General features: G+C 57.3%; 1 protein-coding gene across 7 annotated transcripts in view; it reads left to right on the forward strand.

Annotated features, from left to right (window-relative positions):
* GTF2IRD1 (GTF2I repeat domain containing 1) overlaps nucleotides 1–18,293 on the forward strand; it is a 121,721-nt gene that overhangs the window by 54,876 nt on the left and 48,552 nt on the right. For all 7 annotated transcript variants that reach the window (XM_019820602.3, XM_023247025.2, XM_045047593.1 and 4 more), the window contains 8 exons: nucleotides 2,403–2,428; nucleotides 3,319–3,427; nucleotides 4,661–4,698; nucleotides 5,187–5,267; nucleotides 5,911–6,000; nucleotides 13,257–13,304; nucleotides 14,223–14,288; nucleotides 15,334–15,517. In XM_019820602.3, the coding sequence (XP_019676161.3) occupies nucleotides 2,403–2,428; nucleotides 3,319–3,427; nucleotides 4,661–4,698; nucleotides 5,187–5,267; nucleotides 5,911–6,000; nucleotides 13,257–13,304; nucleotides 14,223–14,288; nucleotides 15,334–15,517 (642 nt within the window). The remainder of the gene's footprint in view (nucleotides 1–2,402; nucleotides 2,429–3,318; nucleotides 3,428–4,660; nucleotides 4,699–5,186; nucleotides 5,268–5,910; nucleotides 6,001–13,256; nucleotides 13,305–14,222; nucleotides 14,289–15,333; nucleotides 15,518–18,293) is intronic.

An 18,293-nucleotide genomic window follows, 5' to 3' on the forward strand; every position in this document is an offset into this window, starting at 1 on the left:
CAGTCTCCCTTCTGTCAGCCAGTGCCTGGTGCTGTGTAGCTTAAACGTGTCTTGCTGCTGCTGAGTTCTTTTCCTGCCTGACTCTCGGGAGGGGGACAGGGGGTAGGTGAGAAGAAAGCTTCAGGGACACCCCAGCGTCCCCCCATGTGCCTGGCCATGGTATTTGGGTCCTCACCGTGGCTGACCTTGATCTCAGTCTAAACCAGAGCTTAATTAATTCTTCACTAGTATTTGCCAAGTGCCTGTTACAGGCTCAGCCCTTCGCTGGGCTCTACTGAGGACTTCACAGACAGCAGGCAGTCCCCAGAGGCCACCACCAGTCACGGCAGGGGGCGTGGGGTGGTCACTCCTGTGATGAGCTCAGGGCACAAGAGGACAACAGGTTTCCAAGTGTCGAGTCGATGGCAAGTGGCGAGCGGCAAGCCGGTGGGGCTTCCTGAAGGAGGAGGCTTTGGCATCAGGCAGATGGGGCTTAAAGTCACTCGAAGCACAATAACCTTGAATAGCCCTTCTCTTCTGAGCCTGTTTCTCGTTTGTAAAAATAAGGACAATGGTGTGGCCCTCTCCCCAAGATTTTCTCAACATAAAAATGAGGAGGCAGGCCTAACACACCTGACCTATAGTAGATGTTCAATAAACATGAGTCCTTTCGCTTGACCTCATCTTCCTCACATATAAAGAAGTAGTCAAGTGCATCGGTGTTGACGGCCTGAGTTTGGGTCCTAGCCCTACCTTTCCCAGCTGTGTGTCCTTGGGCAGGTCACTTAACTGCTCTGTGCCTCACTTTCCTCATCCGTAAAAGGGGGCTAGTGGTGGTCCTTGCCTCACGGCACTGATGGGAGACCACATGGCGGGAGGTGAGCAAAGTACCTAGAACAGCAGCTCCTCCCTCCCGAGCCCTCTGGACCTTTTCTGCTGTTACACATCCTCGCCTGGTCGGTGGAGCATTTGAGATGTGAGTCGGGCAGAAGTGAGTCGGGAGGCAGGGCTTGGGAGCTGCCAGCAGGCTTCCTCTGCCGCGGCCCATGTGTCTGCAGGATCGGGGGCAAGTCAGGGGGAGAGGCTGATCCACAAGCCTTGGGGGTCTTATTATCGGCGGTAGGGGGCTCCCTGGCCCCCCAAACGCCCATTCCCACCAGGACACCAGCCCCGAGTGTCAGGGTCCAAGCTGACACCTGAGGGGCAGACACATCAGTTCTACCTAAGGCAGAACATAAGGTGCAAAAGCATGCGGAGGGGGTCCCGGGACTCTGGGATGTGTTCGGAAGATTGACCGCAACTGCTGGTCCATGCCCATCAAGCAGCCCTTGCGGGCCTGGCGGCTCCCGAGGGCATCTGTCAGGGTCCTGGAGCCTCGTCAGACCTCCCTGTCGTCTGCCCCCCAATCCTCCCAGGGAACCTGGCAGGCCACGGGTGCTGTCTCCCTGATGGACGACGGTAACACCGTAAATGATAAAACCAGAGTCGAGGCCAGCAGCCTCCCTGTCACCGGGTGGGGCAGAGGAAGCAGGAAGCAGGGCTCGGCGAGGAAGTCGGTCTTCCCAGAGTTAGTCCCATGGCTGCTTCTCAGCCTTAGGGGACCCAGATAAGTGGGGGCCCCCAGGAGCAGCGGGGAAGGCGGGGCCCCTCAGAACGAGAACGGGAGGTCAGGCCCCGGGCCTCGCCTGCCTCCCACGCTGACTTTTTGGCCTCTGTTTGAATTTTCTGCCGGCCTGGCCTTGGGCATTACTAGGCCCTTGTGTTCGGGCTCCGACATCCTTTCTTGTGTCTCGTGTAGCATCTGTAGCGGGGTGGTCTGGAAGTGCCACGTTGCCCTCGGAAGCTCCCCATTGCCCACGGGGCAGAGAGCACGTGCCCGAGCCCAGCATGGAAGGCTGTTCCCCTCCCCCCCGAAGTCTTCCCAGACCCCTTCTCAGACTGGGGCGCCTTGGCTCCCGTGTGAGGGGTCCCCTGTGTCACCCGCATGTGGTGACAGGCCTGGCTCGTTGAAGTCAACACGGAGCTTCTTGGGAGCAGGGTCGGTCCCTGTACCTGTCACTGAGACACAGGCCATGATGGGTCGAAGCCCACAGGGCCCTGGTGGGAAAGGGGTGTATATCGTCTGCCACCTGTGGCCAGAAGGAGCTCGGGGCTGGGGCACCGAGATGGACAGCTCGGACCCTCCAGAACCAGCCCACCTTGGCTGGAGAGAAGTGCTCCTGGCTGTTCTGGACGGTGGCCTCTCCTGCCCCCACGCGTGGCCAGCCCAGGACTCCGGGCTGCAGCGGCAGCCGTGTGTCTGGGACTGGAGTGAGCATCACCGAGGGGGCCTGGAGGCCTGTCCCTGAGCCCCGGGGGGGCGGGGGGGTGGGGGAGCCCCCCGGCCTGCATTGCTCTCATACCTGTCTCTCTCCTCTCCCCAGGATGTTCGATGAGCGAATTTTCACAGGTATGTGCGGGTACCATCCAGTCCATTCTGAACCTCTGAGCTGATGCCCCCGAGGGCTTGAGCCGCCATCCCACGGGGACCCTGGCGTGGGGAGGGGGCCTGGGCGTGGCCACCGCACCCCGGGCAGACACAGCCCCCAGCTCCCGGTGCAGACGCCCCCTTCAGGAACAGTAAAGCTAACGTTTGCTGAATACTGACGTGCGGCGGGCAGTCTGGCTGGGAGCCTGTTCTGTTCTACTTTAATTTCGTTTTGAACAGTCCTGTGAGGCGGGTTCTGCTCTTCTCCCTGAAGCCCAGCCAGTAAGCCGTGAGGCTGGCCGCAAACCCAGGCGTGTGGCCCCGAGCCCGGGCTGTAACCAGTAGGCGGCACGCCCCTCGGGAAGAAGAGGAGGGCTCTGCGTGATGCAGCAAAGGGGGCAAGGATCTTGGGGCGCAGGAGACCTGGGTCCTAGTCCTGACCCTGCGGCCCGCCAGCTTTGTGACCTGGGCAGGGTTACAGGAGCCTCACTCTCCACATCTGTGAAATGGGGGGTGATGAGGGCACCCAACTTCCTCTGGGGTTCTCCGATAATTAAATGAGAGAGGGGTCCCGCAGTATGGCCTTGGGGGCATCGGCCATTTTCTGGAGGGTTCCCTCAGCCTTAGGCGTGTACGTGAGGTCGGGACAGACGTCCTGTAATCCTCCCGGATCCCTGGCCTCCTCCGGCGCTGGGGCCCATGTTCCTTCTCCCAGGAGGCATCTCTGCTCAGGACCTGTTCCTGGCCTGGCAGAGGCCAGACGACCCACAAAGGGCACCCCCGAGAACCTCCCACCAAGGCCCGTGCCCACGTGTCCCACAGGCCGGAGGCTGGCGGGCCTTTGTCCTGACCTTCCTCGTCTCTCCACCCAGGGAACAAGTTTACCAAAGACCCCACAAAGCTGGAGCCAGCCAGCCCACCGGAGGACACCTCTACAGAGGTCTCCCGTGCCACTGTCCTCGACCTGCCTGGGACCGCTCGGTAAGCCCCCCCCCCCCCCCAGGGCGCTGGGCTGATAGTGTCACTGCAGCGGGGAGCAAGGCCTGGGGCTGGCCAGAGGATGCTGTGCCCGGCGTCTCCTGACAGCCTCACGCCGCGACACCCCGGGTAGGCACAGGGTCACTCCACGCAGAGCCCCCTCCCGCCTGTGTCCCCACCCTGCTGCAGGCCAGGGAGAATCTGAAGGGACAGATTCTCTGCCGACCGTTTTCCAGCTGGAGAACCCTTGTCCCCACTCAGGATCTTAGCCGGATGTTGCCTGATGTCTCTCGCGGGAGCCCTTCCTCTGCACCCAGACTAGGTCAGGCAGCGGTCCTGTGTGTCCACAAGGCCCTGCTCTCAGCTCACGGCCTGGTCGTCACCGCCCGCCAGTGCCCCCCCGACCCGGGCTCTGGGCTCCTGGGGGCCAGGGATGGTCCCTTTGTCCCAGAATCACCGCATCCAGCCCAGGCCTCCCCCACAGTGCTCTGTGGAGTTACTGAATTCCCCATCCCAGGGGCCCTGCCCCACTTTGCTGCCCACCTCTCTTCCCAGACCTCTGTCCCCACTCCAGGCTGGTGGCCTCTCAGCTCCCCCTCCCACCAGGAAGTGCTGATTGAACCCCACCGTGCTCAGTTGTGGGGCTCCCAGACTGGCCAGACCCAGGCCCCAGGAGCTCCCACCCGGTGGGGAAGGTGGGTGCCCAGACTGTTCACCCCAGGATAGGAAGCAGAATCTCTGCTGGGCCAGCCGGCAGCTGTTGTCCTGAGAGACCAGGCGCTGGGAATCTCGCTCATGGGGAGGCCCATCCTGTGGGGACGGGAGTGACTGTGGACAGGGGTGCGTTCGGCATTGGCAGCCTCTGTGGGTTCCTGGCTGCCTGGAGGGGAGAGCTGGGCTGACGTGTGTTGTTTCTTGGCTTCCTTCCTTCCTTCCTTCCTTCCTTCCTTCCTTCCTTCCTTCCTTCCCTCCCTCCCTCCCTCCCTCCTTCCCTCCCTCCTTCCCTCCCTCCCTCCTTCCCTCCCTCCCTCCTTCCTTCCTTCCTTCCTTCCTTCTTTCCTTGCCTCCCTCCCTCCCTCCTTCCTTCCCTCCCTCCCTCCCTCCCTCCTTCCTTTCCTTCCTTCCTTCCTTCCTTCCTTCCTTCCTTCCTTCCTTCCTTCCTTCCCTCCCTCCCTCCCTCCCTCCCTCCCTCCCTCCCCCCCCTTCCTTCCTTCCTTCCTTCCTTCCTTCCCACAGGTCAGACAAGAACGGTGTCTCTGAAGACTGTGGGCCAGGTAAGGAGACGCGGAACCCTGCTGTGTGTGTCCTGGGGTGAGAGGGCATCTGCCAGCCCCACCTGGCAGCCTTGGGGAGGAGACCAGCTCAGACCATGAGCCGGGAGTACTACTAATGAGTTACCTCTGCCCACCCCTGCCCCCCAGGCCCCAGAGCATGCTGGGAGCTCCCTGGTAGGGGGGCTGGAGGTGGGGGGGATGTCAGGAGACCTGGATTCTGGCGTTACCACTACTCCTTAGTGTGTCCATGACAAGTGGCTTCTCCTCTGTGTGCCTCAGTTGCCGAGCCTGTAAACTAGAGACCCCAGGACGGGCCTGAGGGCCTGCTTGACCCTCCACTCCTGGTCTGGGCAGGAGCTTGGGGCCAGCCTGACTTCTCCCGGGGCCCTACTAACAAGTCACAGACACAGGAATGTTCCAGAATCAGTTCGCTTTGCCCAGCCCAGCTCGCACCCACCCACACCTGACCCCTCCTTTCCTCTTCACAGGAACGTCAGGGGAGCTGAGTGGGCTGAGGCCCATTAAAATCGAACCCGAAGATCTAGATATCATTCAGGTCACTGTCCCAGGTAAGGAACAGGCGTCTGAAGGGCTGACCCTCCTGCCCAGCCTGCCCAGCCTGAACCTATAGGAATCGAGCAGCTCCCAGAGCAGGGCTCCTGGACCTGCCAGAACCACCATGTCCCCTCCCCGGCTGTCCTCTCTGTCTCCCGAGGGCCAAGAAGGGGTCTCCAGGCCGCTGTTTCTCTAGTTTGACCCTGCGAGCAGCGGTGGGCGTCACATGTGCTTCCTGCAGCCATGTTTGCCCTCTGTGCTGGGAATGTCTGTCAGCTCCAAGACCTTCCTGAAGTTCCCCCCCTCCGACCTTCCTGCTCAGGCCTGGCTCCCCTGGGGTTTGTAGGCAGGAGGGAGGAGAAGAAAAGGTATAGGAATAAGAGGGCCTGCGTTTGATTCCAGACTTAGAACCCCCTGTGCCTCAGTTTCCACATCTGTGAAGAAGAGAGCGTATTTGGTCTCTGGAGGCTCAGCGTGGGGTCCCACACCCCTCAGGCACCTGCCTCGCCTCTGGCAGACCTGGTCACTAAAGCTGTCCTCCCAGACTTCTAGGACACGGCTTCCTTAAGGGTCCTGCTCTGGGTGGGTGGAGGGGGGGGGTCCCTGGGGGACCGTGACAGGGTAGGGTGGACAGAAGATGCTATTGTCATTTTCCAGACCCTTCGCCAACCTCGGAGGAAATGACAGACTCAATGCCTGGGCATCTGCCCTCGGAAGATTCTGGTTATGGGATGGAGACGCTGACTGGTAAGAAACGGGCTAGGGCCCCGCCTCCCTGGGGCGTACTGGGAGGGGTGGGCCAGGAAGCCCCCAGGCTTTCCTTGCTATTGACTTAGAGAAAACCCAGGGTATGCCTGACTCCCCGTACAGGCCAGATTTTTTTCTGGAAACTTGAAGTAGGCCTTGGTTTACATTGTCTGGCCTCTGCATTATTCCCAGGAACCCCCATCTGAATTAATGTGTTCGTTTGTTCAACAAGTATTTATTGAGCACCTACTCTGTACCAGGAGGTGCTGGGGACAGAGACGTATGTATACCAAACACCAAGGTCCCTGTGCTCCTAGCGTAGGGAGACAAAGAGTAAAGAAATCAATAGGTAAAATAGGAAGTCAGATGGTGGTAAATGCAGTCGGGGGAGAACAAGCCAGGAGGGGAAAGTGTGAAGGAGTGGGCGTGCGGTGGTTATTACAGGACTTGGGTGGTCAGAGAGGAGCTCGCTAAGAAAGTGACGTTGGAACAAAGAACTGAAGGAGGGGGGAGCCATTGGACGTCAGGAAAGAGCTTTCTAGGCAGTGGGACCAGCGTGTGCAAAGGCCCTGAGGTGGGTTGCATCCAGCATGTTCAAGGAGAAGCAAGGAGGCCTGGGTGACTGGAGCAGAGTGAGTTAGGGAAGGCGAGGTCAAGGAGGTAGGTGATGGTGTGGGTCATGCAGGGCGAGTACGTCGAAGGAAGGAGTGAGGGCTTGACTCTGAGGAGACAGAAATTTCTCATGGTGGGGTGGTTGGAGCTCATGAGGGACATTTTAACAGTATTTGCTCTGCCCGTGGGGTTGAGAATAAACCACGGAGGAATGAGAACAAAGGCAGACACAGATTATTGTGCTATCCTAGCCAAGAGGGGTGGTCCAGCAGGTAGACAGCTGTGGGGAGGGGGGCGCGGTGTTGTCTGCGTTCTGTCTTTGTAATTTCATTTTGGAAGTGTTCAGAAACACCCAAAATTGAAAAGAGTTATTTAATGAACCTCAGGTGCCCAACTCCCATCTCAAAGCATTATTAACAGACATTCTGTGATTACTATAGATGGGAAAAACAAGAATTTTCATAGGTAAAGTTTAGAAGTTGATTATCACAAAGACGAAACAAATAGTACATAAAATATATAGTACACGGAGTTCACAGGTACGGTAGAAAATGACGTTAGTACTCAAATGATTCAAATTTGGAAATCTCTGTAGCAAAGGATGCAGGGCCAGACCATGAAACTTGAAGGAGGGGACTGGCTTTTGTTTGTTTCCCATGTGTGTGATACCCCGTGTAGGCCTCATTGGGGGGGGGGGGGGGGTGGGCAGTGGGGGTGCTTAAGGCTACCATATGGCACTTAAGTGACCAGCCCAGGGGTGCCTGGGTGGCTCAGTTGGTTGAGCATCTGCCTCTTGATTTCAGCTCAGGTCATGATCCCAGGGTCGTGGGATCGAGCCCCACATTGGGCTCAAGGCAGCGTGGATCCTGCCTGGAATTCTCTCTCTCTCCCCCTCTGCCCCTCTGCCCTGCTCGTGCACTCTCTCTCTAAAATTAAAAAAAATAAAAGTAAACAAAATAAATAAATGACTAGCACAGAGGCACCTGGCTGGCTCAGCTGGTGAAGCGTGAGACTCTTAATGTCGCGATCGTTGAGTTTGAGCCTCGCGTTGGGTGTAGAGATTATATAACAACAGGAAAACAAAATAAATAAACAAATGGTGCAAAGAGGTCTCAAAAATGTAAGGTTCAGTGTGGAAAGCAAATGCAGAAGGGTAGGGGAGATACAGAATTTATGTAAGTTTAGAAACATAAAAACGCTGTGGTTTAATGTTTTATTTAAAAACTTAGGGCAGGGGTGCCTGGGTGGCTCAGTCGGCTAAGTGTCCGTCTTGGGCTCGGGTCATGATCTCACGGTTCATGGGTTCGAGCCCCGCGTCGGGCTCTGTGCTGACAGCTCAGAGCCTGGAGCCTGCTTCCAATTCTGTGTCTCCCTCTCTCTCTGTCCCTCCTTGGTGCAATCCCCCTCTCTCACTCTCTCTCTGTCTCTCTCTCTCTCTCTCTCTCTCAAAAATAAACATGTAAAAAAAATTAGGTGCAAATATGACAAAGGCTAACATATATCCTTTCCAGCTGGTGGATACATGGGTGTTTGTTACGACATTCTGTGTGCTTTTCTGCACTTGAAAATTTTTTCCCCAACCAAAAACAGATTCATGACTGGAGAAATACAGGAGGTTTCCTGCTGGCCCAGGAGGATGGTGCCGTGTTAATTGGTGACCGAATGGAAGCAGAGCGTCTCTGCTCTGTGTCTGCGTCCATCTTCTCTGTTAGGGAGAATGGTCTGGAAACAGGAAAGCTGAGCAGGACCTGGGAGTCCCACTCAGTGAGGGGATAGGGTCTACAGAGCTGCTGTGATGGAGTGGAGGTCTCCAGCTTCTGAGGAATTGGATCCCAGGCGGATAATACCTAAGATCCACTGTCCACAGCGCCTGAGAAGTCATGGGGGGACAGAGGATGAGCCGGCCATGGGAAACAGAGTTCCAGAGGAGGGTTTGTCCAGACTGCAAACAGGCGCACCTATCCCAGGCTCGGTTCGGAAACAGATTTCCGCACAGATGACTGGACCATTAGAAGGGAGCCAGCCAGCGTGGGCTCATTCTTTGGGACTGAGTCGGCTCGGGATCTGGGTTTGACTGTGGGCCAGCCGGGGACGCAGGGCTGCACGGGGACTCCAGCCTCCTCCTGGGGGAGCTTTCCCACGGTGTCCTGCTGGGCTCGGTCCTCCTTCTTGTTTTTATCAGTTGGGTGAAGGCGGTTCAGGCAGCAAGACGATGCAGTTTCCAGAAAGAATGGACAGTGCACCGAGGAGTGATGTTCCCCATGGCCGTCAGAGGCCAGAACACTGGGCTGGAATCCACAGGAAACATTCACAACCCGAGGACCATGTCATGGGCAGGGTTCCCCAGGGGACGGACTCTGGGATGGAGTTTAATGTGTGGGGGGGGGTCATTAGATGCATCTATGTAAGACAGGGGATGGAAGTTTGGGGAGGTTGCCGCTGGGGAGTTAGGGCCGTGATGGAGCCCCAGCAACGGCATCTGCCAGCACCATGGGAAACTCTAGAGCCAGAATGGCCCCCTGGGGTTGTTCCGAGTTGGGCTGGGACATCCTCAACCGGTCGTGGGATGGGAGCCGCCCCTCACGGGCACCTGCCGCCAGCTGCCCACATTCCCTGCTGCTGGGCCAACAAGCATTTCCTCGAAGGGGACCGGAGTGGGACGTCCCAGTGTCCACCACAACGTGAACGGATGATTGGACAAAAAAAGAAAGCGACAGCCAGCAAAACAGACGTGTGCGGCCTCCGAGAGATGAGGGCTCGGACTAAGGGGCATCTCTTTTGCACCCCTTAGTTGGGCAGAACCTCCGTGGAGCGTACTGGGAAGTGGGTGCTCCTAGTCCTGGGAAGAATGCGCATCCCCGAGTTGCTTTGTAAAGAAATTTGTCAGCTGCAGGAGCCATCAACCTGAGTGATGCTGGTAGTTCCAGGGGTCCAGTCCTAGGAAATCATCTGAAATACGGACACCGTTTTCTGCACAGAGACGTTCGTGGCCGTGTTACTGGTAGCGGCGAAAACCTGGAAAGAGCCAGCCCACCTGTCCGGGGAGCTGTTGATGGCATCCTCCTGACGGGCTGTCAGCAGCCACCAAAAATAGGCAGCAAGGCGGGGAGCATGTGAGGGCCCAGGGCTGCTGTTTGCAACCGTTGAAAACATAATCACTGGTTCAATAAACAAAGCAGAGGATGGGCGAGAACAGTAGCTTTGTTAGGTTAAGCGAGTTATCTTTTTCAGAATTCCCCCCATCGGTTATGATGTGCTTTTAATACCTTGGGAGTGAAGAAAGAATATTCTCGACGGGCCGGGTAGGACCGGACTTGGTAGCAGTCTTGGAGAAACTGTGTGGAGGCTCAGGATGAGCGGACAGAGTGGCCCGGCCGCTAAGGTCGCACGGCACCTGGCTGTGTTCACAGCGCTGTTAGAGAAGACCGTGGGTGTCTGTGGGTGTCTGTCTCAGGTCTGGACACCAGGGGGGCTGGGCGGCCGTGGACCCGTATGACTGTGGTCTCTTTCTTTCTTTCTTTCTTTCTTTCTTTCTTTCTTTCTTTCTTTCTTTCTTTCTTTCTTTTCTTTCTTTCTAACATTTATTTATTTTTGAGAGAGAGACAGAGTGTGAGTGGGGAGGGTCAGAGAGAGAGGGAGACACAGAATCGGAAGCAGGCTCCAGGCTCTGAGCTGTCAGCACAGAGCCCGACGCGGGGCTCGAACTCACGGACCGCAAGATCATGACCTGAGCCGAAGTCGGACGCTTAACCGACGGAGCCACCCAGGCACCCCTACCCTGGTCCATTCCTATCGGAAAGTCTTCTCTTCTTTGGTTTGACCGAGTGGGAACCTGAGGCCTGGCCTTGGGCTGCCGATCCAAGGCTTCTTTCAAAGCACCCCACTCAGCACTGGTCAAGTGTGAAGATTGGAAGGTTTTCAGGACCACCTTGGATCAGAAGGGTGTGTGTGTGTCCAGGCAGGTGATTTTCTGGTTGCATGTGTGCATTGTAAAATAAATGCTATAGAACCGTGCAGGGAAAGCTGCATTGCCCCCTCCTTGGGCAGCTATTAGTTTAGCATCCATACTTCATGTGTCTTTCTGCACGTTGCTAAGTGCTAACGGATGCTGCTACTCTTTTGCACAAGCCGGTGCTTTGGCCGTCTCTCTACGGCACCATGGTATTTGCGTGTCGTTGATCATTTCTTGAGGGTATTTCTGGTTATTCACCGTTGAAAACGGGGGAGCGGTGAGCACGTAGGTGGGCTCGTTCAGGGTAAATAGCCCAGCCTCCAACGTCTGGGTGGAGAGTCCGGCAAGTTCCCCACGTTTGGTATTTGGGACCCCAAAGCACGTGGGTCAGAGCCCCTGGGAGTCTACCCAGCTTAGTTTTCTTCCTTTTTTTTTTTTTTTTCCAATGCTTATTTATTTATTTTGAGAGAGCGAGAGAGAGAGAGAGAGAGAGAGTGAGCACAAGCTGGGGAGGGGCAGAGAGAGGGAGACACAGAATCTGAAAGAGGCTCCAGGCTCCAAGCTGTCAGCACAGAGCCTGATTTGGGGCTTGAATCCACGAACCGTGAGATCATGACCTGAGCCGAAGTCGGATGCTTAACCGACTGAGCCCTCCAGGCACCCCCCAGTTTCCTTCCTTCCTCCATAGTGGGGCCGAAGATGCCTGGATTCGGTGGGGAGCTGGGGCTGGTCCTGTCCCTATCAGCTCTCCAGATTGTTGATCCTGCCGGGAAGACGGCACATGGACAGCTCACAGCAGGGATGGACTCCCTGGCCAGGTCTCCCTCTGGCTTCGTGTCCCTCTGGACCACCTCGTAACCTTAATTGGTGCTCCAGATTCACATTTGGGCGGTTCCCTTCACCTGGGACTGATAGTTACCTGGCTCCTCTTGTCACAGGTCCCTGCCCAGGGAAATCCCCTGGTGGCCCTGCTGGTCCCACCACACTCCTCTCTCCCTGTCCGCCCCCTCTTCCTCTAGAAATGGCGCAAACCGCAGGACCTTCCAGGAGCTGACCCTGAGATAAGGCTTTGCTTGCATGCATCTATTTGGGAGGAGATCTAGGCGTGCCGGCATGGGGTGGGAGGCAGGAAGTGTTACGAGATCCGTTACTGCTGTGGACTGCTGAGCCAAGGGACCAGAGAGCCACGCAAAGCACGCGTTGGAGTTAGGCAGCCCAGTGAGGAGGGAGCTGGGATAGTGATCCTCTAAATCGCCCTATGTCGTTGGTCGAGAGCCGTTTCCAGGCGGTTTGTTGTGCTGGACCACAGCTTGCTGGGGTGTTACTGCGGCCAGAGTAAATCCTTCGTGCAGAGTCAGGAGGGCCCAGCACCCACCGCCCACAGGGTGCCCAGGGCTGGCCCTCTACCTTTTCAAGTCAGCTGAGCATAGGTGAAACCCTCCAGAACCTTCCAGCCCCTTCGGAGCTGAGCCCCAAACTTTGGGTTTGTCCAGTGATCCCAGACGCAGGCTCACTTTCCCTCCATCCTGAGCGAATTTTGACTCTTGGCAGCTCTCCCCAGGATCAGCCCCTTTCCTTCCAGCTCACGATCCTGTCCGGGACCGGGGACAGCGCCCTGTATCCCTCTGTCCCCAAGTGCTCCCTGCAGGAGCTGGCGGGGGGAGCAGACGGGCACCGGCCGGGAGTGTGGCAGGCCTGGGGTCCACCTGTTCCACCACTTTCCAGCTCCGCTGCACGTCGTGAAGGGTCAGTCCCGCGTGTGAAAGCACCTGGCCGCCCAAAGTGCCAGCAGGCTTCCCAGATGATCGCCTCCTTCCGGTGGTTTCAAGCGTTGAAAATCCCCGATGCCTTCCTTCCTCCAAACCCTGGCAATAATGGGCCGCTGCTCAGGGAGGCCCCGCGGTGCGCCTGCCCCCCTCGCCCCAGCACCCCCCCACCCACGTGCATGTACTTCTTCCTGCAGCCAAAACCTCAGTTTACCCCCCACCCAAGCTGCTCTTCCCTCCCTGCTCCCCCCCCCCTGCTGCTTTTCGTATCATAGACCCTCGTATCCAGGCAGGTATCCCCCTCCTGCAGGAAGCCCCCTCTCAGCCCTTCCCCCCCACCCCGGCCACCAGGAGCCCCCACCCCCATGCAGCTTTACCACCCACCTTTCGAGTTGCTCACTCACCATGTCCTCGCTTCCTGGGGACGAGGCTGGGTCTGAGCTGGGAGCTTAGGCCAAGGTCAGTGCCATCTCATCAGAGAGCCCCTGGACCACCTGACCCAGGATAGGTCCACGCTCCCCACTCGCCCCCCCCCCCCCCGTCCCCTCATCCAACTGCTCTTCTTACGGCATCCCTGCTGACTGGCATTACATGTTCTAGCTGGCGTCACAGCAGGACAGGGTTTCTTTTGTTCCCGTGTGTCCTCAGTGCCTAGAACAGAACCCAGCACGTGGAAAGAACGGACTGACCCGGGTCTGGTCCCCAGAGGTACCAAATGCGCTCCGACACCTGGTCTCTGAACGTGCCCTCCTCGTGCCTTCACAAGGAGGGCAGGTTTAGTCCCTGTGCCGGGTGAGGGTCCCCAACCCCACCTGGGGAGTTGCCATGCTGTGCTCTACGCCCCCCACTTGTCCGGCCTGACTTTTGCAGCACAGGGCCCAGCAGATGATGCACGTGGCTTCCTGGCACCCTCTGTTCTCTTTCAGAGAAAGGCCCCGGCGAGGACCCGCGGCCTGAGGAGAGGCCCACAGAAGGTGAGGCTCTGTCCACCTGCCCCGTCACACCCCGCCTCTCCTCGCCTCCCCCGCCCTTCCTCTCCCCATTGTCTCCGGTTGCCGGTGGAGGTGAGGGTCCTGTGGGCTTCCCAAAGGTGGGAGGAGTTTACAGATGTGCCTTCCAGAACTAGGAGGCACCTGGTCAGAGGTACAAGCAGTTCTTTGTGGTGCGCGAAATGCAGAGCATCCTCTTTGTTTTTACACACACCCTGCTTCTTTCACAAAGGTTTTAAGTCTGGAGACTGAGCAAGTAGAATGGAGGCCGGAAAGCATAAAGTTGGCTTTGTGTCCAACAGACCGGCTCGTTCTCAGGAACACTGCCCATTCTCTTCCTGTTGAGTGAGAGTGGTGTGCAGGAAGAGAGATCAAAGCGGGGAAGCGTGTGTTTCCTCTTGGGGGTTTCTGCCCCTGGAATGGAATGAGTGGCTGTGAGAGGAGAGAACGGTCATTTCCCCAAACCCAGCCTGACCGGGGGCAGGGATAGAAAATTCCACTGCCACCTGGTGGCGGCATACTCAATTTACAGGCTTACCGTTCCCCCACTAGCTAAGTCACTTCCTGAGCTGGTCTAGAGTGACAGACACACCCTTAGAAAGGCCTCTGGTCATTCTTCGGCCGCAAAATTGCCAGAATCTTCCAAATCACCATTCAGCCCTGGTGGTACCTTAGACCCGATTTTAAGAGCAGACGTTTGAGTTTGGGAACCCTGCGGACCAGTCTGGGGGTGCCATTTCTGGGGAAAGAGGTTACCCGCCGCCGCCACCCGGCCGGCCTTCCCCCCCCTTCCAAGGTCCCAATGCGGGGTCATTCTTGGTGCTGGCAGAGCTGGGACATGAGCTGAGGAGCGGGGTCCTGCTGCCCCTGGGGAGGCCCAACAGGCTGCCTTTTGCCTTCCAGACAGCCACGGTGACGTGATCCGGCCCCTGCGGAAGCAGGTGGAACTGCTCTTCAACACGCGATACGGTGAGCAAGGAGCCGGACAGGCCCAGGGCGGCCGGCCCTCCTTCCAGCCGCCCTGTTTTCAGAGGGACTCTGGGCCCCGCTGCTCCCTGCACAGGGGCAAGGGAGGGAGGGGCGGGGGGGGGGGGCTGGGGTGCACTGGGAAGGGGATGGGGACACCCAGGGAAGCTGAGGCATTGCCCTCCCCCCCAAAACGCGGCCCCCAGCCTTCTTCATCCACACGCTCCCTCGGTCTGCCTCAGCCGCACATTGGAGAGCCCATTCTGTTCACTGCAGTGACCGCTCTTCTGTTCTCACAGACACCCTCATCCAGGGTCCTCAGGAAGACTCTTATATAGCAAGGACTGTCCTACTTGGGAGTCCAGGAAAGAGGGTATGGGAGGGGAGAGGAGGCTATTCTTTTGTTAGGCCCCAGTGGTTTGCCGGGCACCGGCTAGGGGTTTCACATGAGCTCTCCCGTCCCGCAAAACCCTTGCGTCCTCATACCCATTTTACGGATGAGGAAAAGTAAGGCCTGGGGAGATGATTCGGCTTGTCTGAGCGTGAGTGGCAGTGAGTGGCTGGCCTGGGTCTCCAACCTATCCCATTCCTAAGCTGCGGTGCTGGGCCACACAGAGTCTGGGGGTTATTTCTGGTGGGAGGGGGACTCCGGAAGGCCGTACCAGCAGCGCAGGGGATGGGGGCTTGGGTGGAGCCAATGCCAGGTGTCACCAGCCATCAGTGGTTTCAGTGCATGAGGGCACTGACTATGTGTGGGTTTGGGGGTCCCACTGACTCGGGTTCACACCCCCCAGCCTTGGGGCTCTGCCACTGAATCATGTCCCCTCTGAACTCCCGGTCTCTCACCTGCAGACTGGGGGTAACAGTATCCATCTCTCAGGAGGGTTGGGGGGGTCAACTAACACCTGACTCTCGAGAGCCCTCACACCTGCACACACACACACACGCACGCACGCACGCACACACCCCGCACAGACGCGGGAGGCTAGAGCGGAGGCTCATAGCCCCCGTAGCCCGGGGTGGCCCTACAGCAGCCGTGTCTCCGCAGCCAAGGCCATTGGCATCTCGGAGCCCGTCAAGGTGCCCTACTCCAAGTTCCTGATGTACCCGGAGGAGCTGTTTGTGGTGGGGCTGCCTGAAGGCATCTCCCTCCGCAGGCCCAACTGCTTCGGGATCGCCAAGCTCCGGAAGATCCTGGAAGCCAGCAACAGCATCCAGTTTGTCATCAAGAGGTAAGGGCTGGCCGCGTCCACGGGGGGCCCTCCAGGCTTGCCCGGCGCCTGGGAGAAGCACCAAATCGTGGGGGGAAAATCGTCTCATTTTTGTCTTCTTTTTTTTTTTTTTTAAGTTTGTTCATTTTGAGAGAGAGATTGCCAGTGGGGAGGATGGGGAGAGAGGGAGGGAGAGAATCCCAATCAGTCTCTGCACTGTCAGTGCGGAGCCCAGCACGGGGCTTGAACCCACAAAGCCGTGAGATAACCGCCCAGGCACCCTTGCTTTTGCCTTCGAGGGCCCAGCGGAGCGCCAGGGGATCCAGCCTGTGTGCCCAGCTCAGATATAAAGTCCATGAGGAAAAGGTGGAGGCAGCTACTGATTTAAGGCGGGGAGGGGTGTCTGGGGTGACCTGTTTGTTGCTACTGTTACATCACGTAAATTTAGGCTTGGTTTGGTTGAAAGTGGCAAGAAAGAGGAGAGTCTTAAGGGTTTGTCCCCCCTCCCTGGGGGAGTAGATGGCCCCCCAAATTGGGAGATTCATGGCAGCCTTTGTGCCTAGAGTGGCAGGCGCGTAATGGGGTATGGAGCAGGGCGCCCTCCCACGGGGCCTGGTTTGCACCAGGAGGAACAAGGAAGGGGGTGCTCCAAGGGACCCAAATAATGGACATGTGGTGCCTTCCTTCAACAAGTACATCTTGAGTGCCAGCCGTGTACAGGTTGTGAGAAGCCGCAAATGCTGAGTTCTACCCTTGAGTGGGCCAGTCTCATTGACTAAAACTACCATATAATGTCGGGCAAAGGCGAACGCTATGACACAGGGTCAGGGGGCAGAGAGGGGCAGGAGGAACCTATTTAAGGAAGCAAGGCATGTTGATATCTGGTGAAAGGGCATTCAGGCAGAGGGAGGGCAGGTGCAAAGGCCCTGAGGCAGGGGCGCATTCACATGTTTGAAGACTAGTGAGGTGCTGGTGTGACTAGGCAGACTGAGGGAGGAAAGAGTGGTAAAGCCTGGGAGGGAGCAGGGGCTGGATCATGCAGGGTCTCGGACAGGCTTCAAGAGTTCGGATTTTATTTTACATTTAATGAGAACTCACTGGAAGATCCGGAGGAGAATATGACATGATCTGGTCTTTTTTTTTTTTTTTTTTTTTAATGAGGTGGAGGGCGACCTGGGGACTGTGGTCAGGGGCAGCAGCAGGGACCAGCGAGGAGGCTTTCCTCTGGCCCCATGGACAGGGTAGGAGCTTGGTGAGAAGTTCAGGTTCAGGCAGCATTCTGAAGATGGGCTGTCGGGATATGCTGACATGTTGGCCGTGGGGTGGGAGAGAAAGGGGGGCCCGAATGACTCCGTCAAGGCTGATCCCCTGGGGGGGCGGTAATCCATTCTCTGAGATGGAAGGGGTGGAGGCTGCCGTCGGAAGTCAATCTGATGCATGTTGTGTTTGAGGTGCGTGGGGGGGGGGGCGCCTTCTGGCAGGTGGATACCCAAAACTCACCCCCTGGGCAGGGCAGATGTCAGGGTGGGGACAGGGCATTGGGAGCCAAATGTCCTGAATGTCCACATTCAGGAGGGAAGGGACACATGGGGGCTGCCTGCCCCGTCCCTCCCTCCAAATCGAGGACCTGAAAGCCTCGGAGGTAGGAGCCAAGTCAAGAGCGCCTCCTCAGTAAGCTGACCTGGGTCGATGTTTAGTGCAGGGACAGCCTTTCTCCTGTGCTCACGAGCATTTTGTTGTGCCCCTTTATACTTAGAAAGCGAGGCCGATGAGCCTAGTGACACTCGGTCTCCTGGGGCTGAGTCTGCACCTCCTGTTACCGCCCGTGACCTTGGGCAAGCTGCTCGGGGTGTCCAATGGGAAGCACCATACGCTTCCCAGAGCGGCAGTGTGGAGGTCAAGGCTCAGCCACGGGCCTGGTGCACTGTAAGTACTCGATCAAGATGGGTTTGTTTTTTTTCTAGCATCAGGTGTGTTAGGGTTTAATTCATATTCAGCAAAATTCACCCTTTTTTTTTTTAAAGTTGTTTATTTACCTTGAGAGAGAGAAGGAGTTAGGGGAGGGGCCGAGAGAGAGAAGAGAACCCCAAGCAGGCCGTGTGCTGCCAGATGGAGCCCGTTGTGGGGCTCGAACTCGTGAACTGAGAGGTCGTAACCTGAGCGGAAATCAAGAGTCAGAGGCTCAACTGACTGAGCCACCCAGGCGCCCCTCGCCCTTTTTTTTTTTTTTTTTTTAATTTTTTTTTTTTCAACGTTTATTTATTTTTGGGACAGAGAGAGACAGAGCATGAACGGGGGAGGGGCAGAGAGAGAGGGAGACACAGAATCGGAAACAGGCTCCAGGCTCTGGGCCATCAGCCCAGAGCCTGACGCGGGGCTCGAACTCACGGACCGCGAGATCGTGACCTGGCTGAAGTCGGACGCTTAACCGTCTGCGCCACCCAGGCACCCCGGCCCCTCGCCCTTTTTAAGTGTACCCTCTTTGAACTCTGACAAGCTCTTATAGTCGTATAACCGCCACTGTAATCAGGATACAGAACAGTCCCATCACCCCCAAAATTTCGCGTGTCCCTTTGTTGGCCACCCTAGAGCCCCTGGCAACTGCCGATCGACCTTCTGTCATCATTTCGCCTTTTCCAGAATGTCCTTCAAATGCAGCGGTCCAGTGCTCGGCCTTTTGAGTTGACTTCTTTCTCTTAGCTTTTGAGAGAAATTCATGTGGTTGCCTGGATAAGGATTTCACGTCTTTTAAAATATATCAGTTTTGAAAAGTAAGTTTAGGGGCGCCTGGGTGGCT

This window comes from Felis catus, chromosome E3 (genome assembly GCF_018350175.1).
Source record: "Felis catus isolate Fca126 chromosome E3, F.catus_Fca126_mat1.0, whole genome shotgun sequence".
Classification (NCBI taxonomy): Eukaryota; Metazoa; Chordata; class Mammalia; order Carnivora; family Felidae; genus Felis; species Felis catus.